Source organism: Homalodisca vitripennis, unplaced genomic scaffold, assembly GCF_021130785.1.
Source record: "Homalodisca vitripennis isolate AUS2020 unplaced genomic scaffold, UT_GWSS_2.1 ScUCBcl_175;HRSCAF=1498, whole genome shotgun sequence".
NCBI lineage: Eukaryota > Metazoa > Arthropoda > Insecta > Hemiptera > Cicadellidae > Homalodisca > Homalodisca vitripennis.
The window spans coordinates 91,803-108,250 of NW_025776297.1; the positions used below are offsets into that span (position 1 = coordinate 91,803).

General features: G+C 32.8%; 1 protein-coding gene across 1 annotated transcript; it reads right to left on the bottom strand.

Moving 5' to 3' along the window:
• Positions 1-1,438: 1,438 nt before the first annotated feature.
• Positions 1,439-7,243, bottom strand: LOC124370432 (immunoglobulin G-binding protein A-like). Its single transcript, XM_046828717.1, has 6 exons — positions 7,214-7,243; positions 4,669-4,829; positions 4,417-4,464; positions 4,163-4,210; positions 3,910-3,957; positions 1,439-1,521 (listed from the first exon to the last, which is right to left on the bottom strand). Exons 2-6 carry the CDS (start codon positions 4,820-4,822, stop codon positions 1,454-1,456), a joined length of 366 nt encoding a protein of 121 aa, XP_046684673.1. The 5' UTR covers positions 4,823-4,829; positions 7,214-7,243; the 3' UTR covers positions 1,439-1,453.
• Between the last annotated feature and the right edge of the window lie 9,205 nt (positions 7,244-16,448).

Below are 16,448 nucleotides of genomic sequence, written 5' to 3' on the forward strand. Positions count from 1 at the left end.
GGCGAGGACTGCTGTTTAGAGACATTCCTGTTTGCTGAGCTGCAGGCCGAGCTTCTTCTCCCAGATCTTCGGACCAGGCGCTGTGTGGCGGATGTCTTGTTGCTGATTCGGCTGATAAGGGGGGAGCTGGACTGCCCGTCGCTGCTTTCGCGAGTGGATTTTCGTATACCATCGGGGACTCGTTCGAGGGAGTTGTTTGGGAGGCGCCAATATTCAAGAAACTATGACTTCCATGGTCCACTTGCAAGGATGATGAGGATTGGCAACCGTCACTGCGGCGGGTTGGATCTCTTCCACGACGGGGTTTCGACCATAAGGAGAGGAGTATTGACAGCCGCACAGCAGGACTCTACATGAAGCGCGTCCTACCGTATCTATTCTTCATTTGTTATTATTTTTTTTGCATACGTACATATAGTATTTTATTGATTGTTATTGTTTTTGTTACTATATATGCATTTTTATCGATTGTTATTATTCTTAGTATATTTTCAAGTTGTTACATACTTTGCTCGTATTTATATCTGCATGTATTCGGTTGCTGGTATACTTATTGTTTGCTGTTATAGGTTTGATTTGTAAACATTGGTTTGTCTTTTATTTCTTGCATACGTACAGATTGTAATTTATTAATTGTTTTTGTTTTTGTTACTATATATACATATTTATCGCTGTTATTATACTTAGTATACTTTTCAAGTTGTTGCATACTGCTTGTATTTTATACTGCTTGCATGCTAGTATTCTGTTACTAGTATATTTAAGTATCTGCATGTTATAGATTTTGATTTGTAAACATTGGTTTTGCCGTTGGAATGAAATAAATAAATAAATAAATAAAATCTTGAGCTGCTACAGATCTAACGTCGTAAGCAAAATGGCCGAGGCCAACAATCCTTTCCGTGCAACAGTCTGCTCTTGTCGTTAACTATTTATATAAAATTTAATCGTCATTATACAGTATTTTTGACAAAGTACAAATATAAAGGCTAAGAACAAACAATCACAAGTTGGATTAGAGCTGCAATACAATAAGGCCAGTCTTGAGCTGCTACAGTAATAACGGCTTCTGCACAATGACGGAGGCCAACAATCCTCTCCGTGCAACAGTCTGCCCTTGTCGTTAACTATTGCTATAAAACTTCATCGTGATTATACAGTATTGATCGTAAAGTACAAGTATCAAGGCTAAGAACAAACAATCATATGTTGGATTAGAGCTACAATACAATAAGGCCAGTCTTGAGCTGCTACAGTAATAACGGCTTCTGCACAATGACGGAGGCCAACAATCCTCTCCGTGCAACAGTCTGCCCTTGTCGTTAACTATTGCTATAAAACTTCATCGTGATTATACAGTATTGATCGCAAAGTACAAGTATCTAGGCTAACGAGAAACAACCATAAGTTGGATTAGAGCTCCGACCCATGCCAATCTTGAGCTGCTACAGTACTAACGTCTTCTGCCCAATGATGGAGGCCAACAATCCTCTCCGTACAACAGTCTGCCCTTGTCGTTAACTATTTCTATAAAACTTCATCGTGATTATACAGTATTCATCGCAAAGTACAAGTATCAAGGCTAAGAACAAACAATCATATGTTGGATTAGAGCTGCAATACAATAAGGCCAATCTTGAGCTGCTACAGTACTAACGTCTTCTGCCCAATGATGGAGGCCAACAATCCTCTCCGTGCAACAGTCTGCCTTTGTCGTTACTATTTCTATAAAACTTCATCGTGATTATACAGTATTGATCGCAAAGTACAAGTATCAAGGCTAAGAAAAACAACCACAAGTTGGATTAGAGCTGCAATACAATAAGGCCAGTCTTGAGCTACTGTAATACTATTTTGTTGGGCACCGTGGCTTTAGGCCAACACAGACGAGACCCTGGAGGATGTACTGGCGTCTGACTGCGATTAGTGATAAATTTTTCTAATTGTATAAAGTTTCATCTTGATTATACGTAACAAAGTACATGGAACATGAAAAAATGCACAGAGATACACCATAGGCCTAGAACTATGACATCTCGTGGTCAATCTTGTGCTACTAGTTCACATGAGGGCAATGATACTAAGGATTTTTTCTGTTCTCGACTGTTGATTAAACAATTTGTACCTATTTTTTAACAGAGATACATTACATCGTGCACTTATAATTACATGAAACTAATTTTGGTATGTAAATATTTTATAACATTAGAACTTAAATGTTAAATTAATAACAAATTTTAAAAAGACAAAAATTTTAGACGAGAATAATTATTAATTTATTTAAATTTTTATCGCTTTTATTTCTCTTAAAATTTACGAATTAAGCTAGTGTTACCATAAAAATATAAATAAAGAAATAATAAGTAGGAGTTACGTAAGGTACGAAAAATTGACAATACAATTTAAATAAATAATTAAGTTACACACGTCAAGTTTTATATTATTTTGGATAAAGTATACTTTTCAACTGCCTACAGTATGGATATCCGCTATTTACGCAGCATTTACGAGGCGATTATTAGCCTAATATAATATATACAGTTATATACTATATTATAATAATATTAATCTGCCTCAATTCCCTTCCAAGTAGTTCTATGTTTAAATAAAACAGGAAACCCAGTTTTCATTTTTTAATTGTTGAGATCCCAGAACTCTTTATCTTTAACACACTGATTTAATTAAACATAGAAACAGGAGCCAAACCAAGAATTAAAAACATAACACAATAGTATTTTAACAAATAAATACCATGATCAACAATATTCCGATCAGAATATTATACGAAGAATACTTTTTAATGTTTACATAGAAATAAAAATTTATATAAGAAGTGAAAAATAATCACTTAGATAAAACCGTCTGATTGCCTTAATTTTTAAATTAATTGATATTCGATTAAATTGTTTAGTATTTATCATATTCGTATTTTGGTTGGAATTTTCCCGTAAATTATAAATTCCTTTTAGGCCGAAGCAACTCAAAATTATTATTACTATTAGTTGACCATCAACGAACTTGGGAAATATCACTTCTATACATTTTCAGTTACAGACATTTCCACGAGTTTAAAAACTTTCTTACTTAATTATATCAGCCTTCTCTCATAACTCCATTATCTTCGATCTGATTAGAATATGCTCCTGTAGTGGACATTTAAAAATTTTGGATAAGGATTTTTTCTATTAAAAATAATATGTTATTTTAAGGAAAGAATCAGTCAGTAAGCATGCAAGAACTTCCTGTAAAATAACAACAAATATATTAAAAGTGTGGCCTTCTTATTACTCAAGTATGATCTGAGCAGTATTGTTAGGTTTAAATAAAATCAAGGACTTGGGACTATTAGTAAAAATAAAACGCTAATTATTTCACGTTTTTCCAAAAGTGAGAAGCTAACATCACAAGCTATGGATTTATCAGTGCTGGTAAATCAGCAGTGAATATCACCTACGTGTAAATTACGTTTTCACACGTAAGCTATCAAAAACCAATCTATCATTACCTAACGTAACATACACTAACCATAGTTGAATAGGCGTGATGCGTTTTCCTTGAGGAATCGGTTTATCCGACAATCACGTAATCGTAAACTAGGTTCCTATTCCCTCTTAAGAATAATTTACTTACAGGTGCTAGAAAAATTAAAAAAACTATATACTTAAATTTAGTATCTTATTAGGACTAAATCTGCACGTTCCTAAAGCTATAATGACAAAATACCTAAAAATGTTCTCTTAGAAATATAACAATCTTATAGCGCCTTTTCGTTACATTTAGTTCAGTTCTGTTAACAAGTCAATTATTGAGGAGATATTAAGCTCTGCACCGTTAATATTATTGTCCAGATTATGCTATCATATTATAAAGTAATTAGTCTATATTAATATTACTAATTTGAATACCTACCAAAATTCACATCTCTTTTACCAGGCGGCCCGTCTCCTGATTGCCCATCTGGAAAAGCGAACATTTCATTATCTTCAGAAACTGAAAATTTAATATTCTTCCAGCGCATTTTCGTAAAATTTAGTTCAGTTCTGTTAACAAGTCATTTTTAACGGAGATATTAAGCTCTGCACTGTGTATATTATTGTTTATGTTATGCTATCATGTTATAAATTACCTATTCTGTATTAATATTACTAATTTGAATACCTACCAAAACTCACATCTCTTTTACCAGGCGGCCCGTCTCCTGATTGCCCATCTGGAAAAGCGAACATTTCATTATCTTCAGAAACTGAAATTTTAATATACTTACAGCGCCTTTTCGTAACATTTAGTTCAGTTCTGTTAAAAAATTAAATTTTTAAAGATATATTTAGCTCTGCACTGTGTATGTTATTGTTTAAGTTAGGCTATCATATTATAAAGTACTTAATCTGTAGTAATAATACTAATTTGCATACCTACCAATACTCACATCTCTTTTACCAGGTGGCCCGTCTCCTGATTGCCCATCTGGAAAAGCGAACATTTCATCATCCTCAGAAATTGAATATATATTGTTCTTACATCGCCTTTTCGTAAAATTTAGTTCAGTTCTGTTTACAAGTAAATTTTTAAGAAGATATAAGGCTCTGCACCGTATATATTATTGTTTAAGTTATGCTATCATTTTATAAAGTACTTAGTGTGTATTAATAAACTAATTTGAATACGTACCAAAACTCACATCTATTTTACCAGGCGGCCCGTCTCCTGATTGTCCATCTTGGAAGACGAACATTTCATTATCCTCAGCTGATAGTTGTGATGATGGGATAACCTCCATCAGGACCATGCAGAGACTCACGAAAAGCAGTACAGACCACATCATGGATTCACTGCATTAGACATATGTATGTCGTAAGTAACATAATGGGAGTAGAAGCAGAGTAAACAGGTCTGTGGTTGATGAGGCTCACGACTAGCACTACAGACCACATCATGGTTTCATTGCGACACAGAGATATACGTCGTTAATAACAAAATGGGAGTAGTTGGAGCTGGAAAATGCTCTGAGGTTGTTAAGGCTCTCATATCACCCCATAAAAATAACTTTTAAATAATTATGAAAAATCTTTCTTTTGTAATAATAATGTTGCAATAAGTGGGCCATTTTTGTAAATGTCTTCTAACATTCTTACTATAAACGTAAAAAATATACAAGGAATCAGTGTATAATTTATATGTTTATAACACCAATCATTGTGGTCCAATTTCAAAAACTATACTTATGTACGCTTCAGAACTATCTGAAGCTCTGGTGTGCCAATTTAAAAGTTGAATGGCAGCAGATGACCTGTATCATGCAACAAATGCAAGACCTGAAATATTGTTTTAATCTAGAAACTACTAATACTAAATTGAAAATAGACATGGTGTTGGATATTCATTAAAAATATTTTTTTGTGTGTAACATATCTAACTATAGCGTTTTTAAAGCTACGTTGATTTATTTTTTTTATTAAAACTTAAATTAAATTAAAATTTTGGAATCGAAATGTTGGGATTTAATTTTAGATTAGATTGTGAAAGTCAGGGTAAAAACGAACACGTAATCCTTTGGCAAGTTAGTACTGGTAGTTTTAAATTGTTAGGAAGGCAGGTTGACTGCCTTGAATTGATTAGAACTTGTATTTACTTTGTCTTGTTGCAACTATTGTTCTCCCTGTTAGATTTAGCTGGACCAATGAGAGAACACCGCGGATGTCCTACAAAGTTGATTGGAAAGGGAAGTATATAAGCGCCAGCTCATAATTTTCGACCTTCTATTGGTTATTTTCGTAAGTTAAGTTGATTACAGTGCACCGTGTTTCTAAATTTTTTTCCGCGAGGGTTTTTGAGTTAAGCACCATATTTATTGTACTTTTTATTGAAAGAGTCTTCCAGATCTGATATTAAATTAATTTTGTTGTTTTTTTTATAGGAAAAAATTAATTCATTTTACCAACAGAGCAATCTGCATAATTAATTCTCAATGAACAATAGAGCTTAATAGAATCATACAAGTTACAGTTGGTTCAATCTTGCAAGAAAGGTGTAATAAAATTGAACTTTATTAATAACTTTCATTGAAAGTTGTAAATTTAGTAATTTATTAATACTTAACTGGAACTGTTTTATTGTGAATTATAAATTGGAAATTAATTGAACATTAATAATTTTTTTGAGATATTTGTAATCTGAATTACAGAGACTTGAAAGTTAAGGTTCAACTAGTGTAAAGAGACGTTTAAATTTTTATTTTTTAAATTCTTTGTGTACTTAGAAGTTAACATTTTTATTTTAGTTATTTACAAGTGGTATTTATTTTATTTTAAAACTTTATCATTTTATTTTAGAAGAGAGCTCTGATTTTTAGTTTGATATATTTGATTAGTATTTTTATTTCTTGCCAAAGGAACTTTACAATTTACTACTTAACGGTTTGTCAATTCTTTGTGGAAAATAGAGTAATGAAAATTCTGAAACGCTGAACTTATTAATTTGCCAGTTTAAAATAAATCCATTCTTTTTATTTAGAACTGTGATTTTATTTTTTAAAAACTGTACTGAAAATTTTACTAATAAATTGTACTGAATATTCACTAGGAGCTCACTAATCAAAAAAATATTTTATATCGTCTTGGGATGTCTCATTGATATTTTAAATATTATTACTCTGGAATATTAATATCTACAATCCAAGTCGTTATACTAACATTTCACTTTAACTTTTGCATTTACTCACTTCGAGATATATCGAAAAAATGAAGCTTTTAGCTTTTTCTGATTAAGTGGTGTTTTGAAACACACAAACACACACACACACATATATATTTATAAAAGTATATATATATATATGTATGTATGTATATATATATATATATATATATATATATATATATATATATATATATATATATATACTTTTTAAATGGAGTCTTGTATTTATTTAAACAATATTTTTAAACAAATTAATCATGTGATTATTTAAAGATTTAGGCATAAAGCTAACAACTCTAATTAATCATATAGTTTAAGGCACTTTAGGCTTACGTCTTAACACTGAAACCATCTACTACCCTTTATAAGCATATACAGGAATTTATAATTCCGAAAGGATGTCCTTTTTAATATAAGCCCTCCAAAACTAAGTTTTCTGGTAAACTAGTAATTCTAATGAATTAAAACCGTGTTTTACAGTAACAAGTAATAAAGGTTACGTTACAATTATCATGGAAACCCAAAGACAGGGACTGTAGTTGATAATGAACGTTTGATTTTTCAGCTCTTTATATACAAAGATTGCACATGTTTGTGTATTTCATAATTATCTATGTCCCATTTTACTGCAGTTCATCATCATTTATTCTCTATTTAAATATCGTACTACTAAAAAGCTATTGAAAGAATAATTACTTCTAAAAGTTGTTCAAGATCGTTAAGTTAATGTTTTTCAATTGCGATCAGGTGATTAATTAGTGAAACATTATTTTAAATGCCCAGTTAATGGTGAAACGGCAAATAGATCGTTTCCTATTTTGAAACAGCTATGAGTAATCAATACAAAGGTTTATTGCTATGGCAGTGCAGTAGTGGGAAATATATACTCGATTAAAATATAACGATGTTTATTTAGGCAGAACGCTTACTTTGCGGATCAAAGTAACGATACATGTAAACATTTATTACTGAAACAGGTCTACATATATTTTCCTTAGTAAGGTCAGATGAAATTTAAAATGTAATGTTTTAAAAAGGAATAAGTTTTATAATATCTATTCAACGTAATTTTATAAGAAGGACAGAGCCTGAATTATTCTCCCTAGTAAAAAAACAAGGGAAATGTTTACTAAATTGCACACGAAATCGCTAAATGAACTAAATATATAAGTGAACCTATTCATCCAAACCCCCTTAATTGGTGTAGTTTTATGGAGGTCTAGAAGGGCTGTTTAAACCTATTTTTATATTCACACATTCTACAACAAATTTATGGCTTTTCCAAAAAGTTTAACTTGCACGCCGACATATCGTATTTTTTAGAATAGTTATATTTTATGTCCTTATAAGTGATTCAATATTAGTTAATATTTAAGTGTCATTAGTCTGTATAAAAACTGATTCGCAATGAGTACTTGTTCTATATGTTACCACTCTACTTATATATTATATTAAATCCGGTAAACTCGGCGAACATGTTGTTTAATGTAGGGGTTCTCAAAACCTCAGAAAACTACTGTCAGACAGAACTTAACTATAAATAATTTAACCCAAAATGATCATAAAGAAAGTAGCCGTTACCCGAAACGTCGCACACACTTGTCTTGGCTTTGAACTGGTATGAGCGCAGGTTTGAGGGAATTATATTTCCACGACAACGCTGTATTTTTGTGTCCTTGTTGATACGATCAATAACATTTTTCAAAAAGTTTATATTTATGGCCACGGTAATTGACTTCCGTCTTAGTATTTGTTCTGTAAAGTTGTATATAAACTGCATCATTTTATTTTATATCAATGAATTATAACAAGTACTTGCTAAATATATTTATTACATAACAAAAAAAAAAGAAAAAACCCCTTCATTGGTTGCCTTGTTTGTTAATAATGTCTCTAACTCAACATCTTTGGGTTTTGTATGTGAACAGGAAGCTCTCATACAGTTGTAGCGGATATGAGGATAAATAATATTTAGCGGATATAAGGATGAATATTATTTAGCGTATATGAGAAAAAATAATATTAACCCACCTATATTACTTGAGCTCTATTATTGATATCATGGGGTACGTACAGTATTGAAGATTGGGTCTTACACGTTGTTACTAGTAGTGTTGCTTCTCAACATAGTTGTGCTAGTAGAATAGTATTTAAAAATATATCGAGTATTTACAGAAATATTTAACTTGTATTCATATAAAAACACTTAAGACAGTTATAAGCAATTTTGTACCGTTCTGAAGTGAAGAATTGCTATTCATTGAACAACCAATGTTATTTGTAAGTGCCTTAAACAATGTTGTATTCGTTTTTGGTGTTCATATAACATTGCATGTTTCAAATGCCTGAGGAAGTTTTATTAATCCCCTTATTTCCACGATAAACACTTTATACAGTAAATGTCATGCGAACAGATTAAATATCTACAATAGGTTATTTTGTAAATTTTAAACATCGTTGGAATGTATTAATGTTTATTTACAAAATTATTACATGAAACTTCTTCGTGAAACCAACACTTGGTTACAAAAAGATGAAGTGTGACGGTTTGAGATCGTGTAACTCCAATTTTGAATGTTCAAAACTCTAACCAGCTAGTAAAGATACTAGTAAACTCTAAATACTAGTAAAGATTGTTATTCAATAATTCGGGTGCTATAGATTTAGCCCATGACTTAGTTATACTATAAACGTTCTTTTTTACAGAGATTTTTGAAATGAAGAATATAAATTTTAAACTATATTTTTGAAATTGGTTTCAAATTGGTTTGAAACTCAAATAACTGTATTGAATATGTGTGTTACTACGTCTCTTTCATACTATAAATGGAATGTCATAAAACAAATTTGAAAGTGAGAGCAGTTTCAAACATGTATATTTAGAGAGCCTAAAATAAATTGTGTTCGTAAGATCTTGTGTTTTTTTCGCCAAGAAAATTTTGTGTAGTTTCTCTGAAAATGTGTACTCATTTCCTCTGAAAAAAATTATGAATAATTCATGTAATGTATCTCCTAGCTCTAACACAGTAATATTTATTTATACATTTACTTTCCCCAGAGGGTTCACTTCTGGTTGGTTTATGCCTTCCGGTTGAACCCACACTAGGTACAGCAAAAACCGATGTCACTTAAATCTGTCCAACCTTATGGATATCCAGGAGCAGTACATCACTAACCTCAAATGTCGAAATTCTGTAAGGGTAAATTTGACCAGGTCTGGTCTACTGCGGGAGATGACTGTTTGGAGTTTGTAGTGTTCGTTCCCTATGAGTCAATTGTTCTTGCCAGTCTAGACAAAGAACTTTGAGCTTCTTTCAGAGTGACAGGATATTCTGGATGGGTAAGGTTAGGGGTAGGGACCGATTCCTATCGAGATCCATGAGGAAGAATTTAGGGTATTAATCTCATCATTTTCCCTCGAAAGAGGTGGAGGCCAGCTTTAAACCGGCCTCTTCATTTAAAACAGGTAGTGGGTGGCAGACCCTTTTGTCTAAGCTGGCAAGAAACTTTCACTCTTATAAAACGAACCCTACCTTCTCCAACAGGTCATCTGCCGCAATAGACTAGAAATTTCGAATGAACCTAACCCCAAGAATCTTGAAATTTGTGGATAGTGATGTGCCGCTTCTGGACATCCATAACGTTGGTGAGATTTAATTGACACATTGGTTTTTGCTGTTCCCAGTAGGTAACTTCAGCTGGAAGGTATAAAACACCCAGAAGAGATCCCTGCTGGGTTTGTAAATATAGTTATACAAAGGATTATCGCAACTATGTTGGAATAAATATAATAGTTTTATATACAACAATTTAAAAAGTCTGTAACATGATAAGAATGATACGTGTAATAATGTAAAATAATAATTAGTTAAAGTACAGGAGATTAATCAATGTCAACTATACAATGAGTATAGAAAGTTAATTAAATTAGTGCGACAACTCTACCAGTGTTTGGACAGAGTATTGAACATTGCAGACTAATTATGAAAATAGTTATGGCCTATGTTTTGTCCGCGGCATATAGGTATTGATTATTACAGGCAGATAAGCGTAAAAGTTTCTAACTCATATTTAAATCAATGTATTGTTTATTTAATACATAAATTGAAGGCAAATAACTTATCGATATCGTAAGTTGTTTGCCCTAAGGAACTTTACAATTGTAATCTACATAGACTGTTATATAGACTATTTAAGCTATGTAGACACATCAAAGGGAAAAGTAATCTACAAAGTTTTCTTTTTCTTGCAGATACACTATTTAGCAATCACGACATTTTGAGTATTGTGCCGGGATATTGGATCTAAATTATGATAATTTATCACGTTGACATTAATGTAAGAAGAGTAACAAAACATGTTTATATCTATAGTATGTATGTGTTCGGGTAACCTGATAACGAACATCTATTTACTGTTAATAGTGTCATTACGTAAACAAGCAATCGAAGGGAAAAACTATAAAAAAGAAACGGATAAAACATACAACAGTAAACATATTATATCTTTTATAGAAACAAGAAAGAACATGTATTATCAAGATTTTGATAAATTCAAATCTGTTATTTACAAAATTCGTTGAACTCACGCCACGTTAGGTTAGAGAAGCACGACCAGGAACAAGTGCGATGGCTAAGACCTTGATAAGAGCCAGGACCTCTTTTAATTGTTCCGTTTAATGTTCTAAATCGTTTAACGCGCAGGACGTTGAAAATCTACACCCGGAGTATGCTGGTGAAGACCAGGATCGAGACAAGGACTTATATATGAGTTACTTTTCTTCTTTCAAAGTGTTTTTCTTTGATTATTCTTCTTAATGAAAGTAAATTTACATCTTAGATTTAGCGATAATTAACCACAGCAAAAAATATTGCAATAGTTTCAATGTATCCAAAAAGTAAGTTTCCCTGTTCTGTAAAAAGACGCGTACGTAACACAGCGTGCAGCTGTGGGCGGGGATATGTAGCGCGGTTCGGTTGGCAACAGGTGCGCCGGTCACTGGCCCATTGTCACGCTTCTCAGTCAGTTGCTGCCCAAACATCATGGAGACTCCACTGCGTTCTGCCGCCAGTTGCGAAGTCCGTAGTGTTATTCGTTTCTTGACCGCCAAAAACGAAACTGCCGTTGGAATTCATCGTCAGTTGTGTCAAGTGTATGGTGAACATGTTATGTCCGTTCAGATGGTCCGTCTTTGGCGTGCAATGTTTTTGGAAGGAAGAGAAAATGTTCATGACGATGAGCGTAGTGGCCGACCGGCCAATTCTCGGCAACCTGACGTCATTAATGCTGTACGAGCAGTTATTTACAATGATAAGCGAGTGACTCTCGATGAAATTATGGATAAACTGCCGTCAAGTGTTGAAGTTAGCCGGTCATCTGTGCACAATATCATGACAGAAGATCTTCAGCTTGCAAAAGTGTGTGCAAGATGGGTGCCTCGCTTATTGAGCAATGCCATAAACAACAACGAATGGTTGCTGCCCAGTCTTTCTTGCGATTGTTTGACGATGAAGACGAAAACCTTTTCAGTAGAATAGTCATAGGTGATGAACCATGGATTCACCACTCAACTCCAGAGACCAAACGCCAGAGTATGGTGTGGCAAAAAAAGGAGAGGCAGCTCCTCAAAAAGCCAAAGTGTTTGAGTCGGCAGGAAAGGTAATGGCTACAGTTTTTTGGGACTGCCGTGGAGTGTTATTGATTGACTATCTTCCTCGTGGCGAAACCGTAAATGCAGAAAGGTATTGTGAAGTTCTCACCTGACTTCGGCGGGCAATACAGAATAAACGGCGCGGACTTTTGTCGCGCACGGTTCTGCTTATTCTAGATAACGCCGGACCACACGCTTGCTCGTGCAACAATGGAACTTTTGAGGAAATTTAAGTGGGATGTTTTTGGTCATCCTCCCATACTCACCATTTTCATCTGTTTCCGGAGCTGAAAAGACACCTTGGCGGTCGGCGATTTGCCAACAGCGATGACCTTCAAAAAGAGGTGGATACTTGGCTTAAAAATTTGGCGGGTGAATTTTGTGATGCTGGAATAAAAAAACTACTTCCTAGATACCAAAATTGCTTAGAAAAGGGTGGTAACTATGTAGAAAAATAAGGTATGATGTAAAAAGTTGAATAAACGTGTTTCAGTAATTTTTTGAGTCTTTTTAAATTTTTCATAATTAATGGAAACTTACTTTTTGGATGTAATTATAACAAGTTTGCAGTTAAAAGGATTATAATTTTTAATGAATTTTACAATAAGTTTATTTTCTTGTTTATCTTGACCAACAAATAACTTTCGTATGTTTTGTGGACGAACTGAAAGAATTTGTGATCTACGGTTTTACATCCCTTCAATACTCTAAGTTTACAGAAAGAAAACAGTTTACAGCTATCTTCTTTAAAATCGCCAAATATTTTAAGATCAATTCTCACATATTTTATAAAAAGAATTATTTACTTAAATGTGTCTGAGAGAAATCTTTCAAACATTTTATAGTAGTGTAAATATTTAAAATAATTTTATATTAGTAAATGTTAGCTCATTTAGGATTAAAATTCAGAAATTACTGCGTTAATTTGTTTAAACTCAATTTATTTATATGAAAGGTGTTTTACAGATTTGAGGAAAAATTATGGTCTATATTTTTTAATTTTTTTTACTGGTTTTTTGACTCAGTTTATTTTCTTGTTTTATCTTGATCAACAATAACTTTCGTATTTTTTTATGGACAAACCGAAAGAACTTGTGATTTATGACTTTATATCCGTTCAGTACTCTAAGTGTACAGAAAGAATCAGTTTACAACTATCATCTTCGAAATCACTAAAGGTTTTAATATCCATTTTCACATAATTTTATATTTTTTCTCACTGTGTTTTATAAAAAAGTGTAAAGATTACCAAGAGAATTATTAAATTGAATCTGTCTGTGAGACATCTTTCAGGCATTTAATAGTTGTGTAAATATTGAAAATAATTTGGAATTAGTAAATGTTAGCTCATATAGGATTAAAATTCATAACGTATTGCGTTAATTTTTTTAAGTCATTGATTTCTAAAAACGGTGTTGTACATATTTGAGGAGAATTATAGTCTATATCTTTTAATTTATTTAACTAGTTGATGAAATTACCACCAGAGCTCTCTTCCACTATACAACAACAGACTAGTAATTTCCGATTGAAATTATAATTATTATATACAGGGTGTTCTGAAAAAAAGGTGCCCATAAGTCAGGGCGTGATTCCTCACATCAAAATAAGAAAAAAAGGTCTAATTAACATAGGTCCGAAAATGCTTAGTTACCAAGTTATACAGGGTGAAAAATTTCGTCTGAATTTCAGTTCCCCTGCTGCAACGAAGCCCTACGGGTATTTGTTGGCTGTTAATTAAGATGTACAATTTAGCGTACTTTATGTAAAATGAACTGAAAAATTGAATAAAACCGTTTTCCAGACCTGTAGCTACAGTAATTTTTAAGATATGTGACGAAATACGCGAAACTTGGTCCCGAAAAAACAAGTTACATTTAGGTTTGAAGCAGATTTACTATGTTAAATGTACAATAAACACAAAATATTTTTTCACGGTACTTGTAGAAAATTTAATTTCGAAGAGAAAGATGTAAAATAAGTCTATAATAGACAAACGCAAACTTTAAAAAATAATCCTTAATTACATACAAAACGCATGAAAAATAGACAAAATCTGTTAAGCTCTCTACAAATGTAATATTGAAAATTAAAACAGCTGTTTTATTAAAACAAATTAATGAGTTACTATTATTTTTTTATCAAGTAAATATTTTTTTTACAATCATACATTATCATACATAAAAAAGTTATCTGAATTATCATTCAACAAAAAAGTTACACTTGTCCTAAAAAACTAACCACGTCACAGTAGATGTTCAAAATGTTTCTCCTCATTCAAAATACAAGCATCCAGCCGTCTTCTCATAGACTGCCGAACTCTTTCGAAGATCCCAGGTGTCTCACGTATCCTTTGAATCCCGTTAACAATCCTTATTCCGCAACTCTTCTATGGTATCCACAGGCGAGTCTCGTAGACAAGCGTCTTTAAATGTCCCCCATAAGAAAAAGTCTAGAGGGATTGAGGTCAGGTGACCTTTCAGGCCATGCTACTGGGGCTCCTCGACCAATCCATCTGTTTGGATATGCTTCATTTAAAAATTCTCTTACTTGTAATGTGTAATGAGCTGGAGCTCCATCCTGCATGAACCACATGTTGTTGCGTGTGTATAGTGGCACATCTTCGAGTAACTCATTCAGATTAGTCGTCAAGAAATGTAAATAATTTTCACCATTGAGCGTATCAGGTAAAAAATTAATAAAAATTGTATCACCCAGAATAGCAGCCCATACGTTTATAGAAAACTGATATTGGTGACGGTTCTCTGAAATAGCACGTGGATTTTCAATTGCCCACATGTGAGTATTGTGGGTGTTAAGAATAGCCATTCTTGAAAATTTTGCTTCATCAGTAAAGATAATGTAATTTAAAAAATGTGGATTTCTGCACCTTTGGATAAGCCATTGGCATAGCTGAACACGAGGAACGTAATATCGAGGCAAAAGAGCCTGGACCCTTTGATAGTGATAAGAATGCAACTGCTGCTCGTGTAAAATCTTCCAGACAATTGAATTACTAACACCGAAATCCAAGGCTAGTTCTCTAGTACTTCTTCCAGGATGATTCTCTATTTCGTCCAACACGCCCTCCTCCAATTCAGCTGTACACGTTGTACGTGGCCGTCCTGATCTACCAACTTTTCCAGATTTAAAGGTTCCCATCTCGCTTAGCCTTCTATGAATGGAAGAAAACATTTTATGAGTCGGTAACTGTCTATGAGGAAAATGTTCCTGATAGAGTCGTCTAGCCTGACGACTGTTGCAATGTGCAAGACCGTACATTTTTAAATGCAATGTCTGCCATTTCACCATTAGTGTACATAATATTCATATTACCTGCCATGATGAATAAGATATTATTAGCTATCAAAAATTAACTTCAACGGCACTCGCACTAACTTGTATTAAAGTACAGATCAACACACGCACTTAATGAGCAATGGAAAAATAGCTGCTTGTAATGTTTATTTAAATTATTATAAACAATGTTACATTGTTAAAACATATGTTTTAAATAGAAATTATTTTGTTTCTCAAATTAAATATTTTAATAAAACAGCTGTTTTAATTTCAATATTACATTTGTAGAGAGCTTAACAGATTTTGTCTATTTTTTTCATGCGTGTTGTATGTAATTAAGGATTATTTTTCAAAGTTTGCGTTTGTCTATTATAGACTTATTTTAACATCTTTCTCTTCGAAATTAAATTTTCTACAAGTACCGTGAAAAAAATATTTTGTGTTTATTGTACATTTAACATAGTAAATCTGCTTCAAACCTAAATGTAACTTGTTTTTCGGGACCAAGTTTCGCGTATTACGTCACATATCTTAAAAATTACTGTAGCTACAGGTCTGGAAACGGTTTTTATTCAATTTTTCAGTTCATTTTACATAAAGTACGCTAAATTGTACATCTTTAATTAACAGCCAACAAATACCCGTAGGGCTTCGTTTGCAGCAGGGGAACTGAAATTCAGACGAAATTTTTCACCCTGTATAACTTGGTAACTAAGCATTTTCGGACCTATGTTAATTAGACCTTTTTTTCTTATTTTGATGTGAGGAATCACGCCCTGACTTATGGGCACCTTTGTTCAGAACA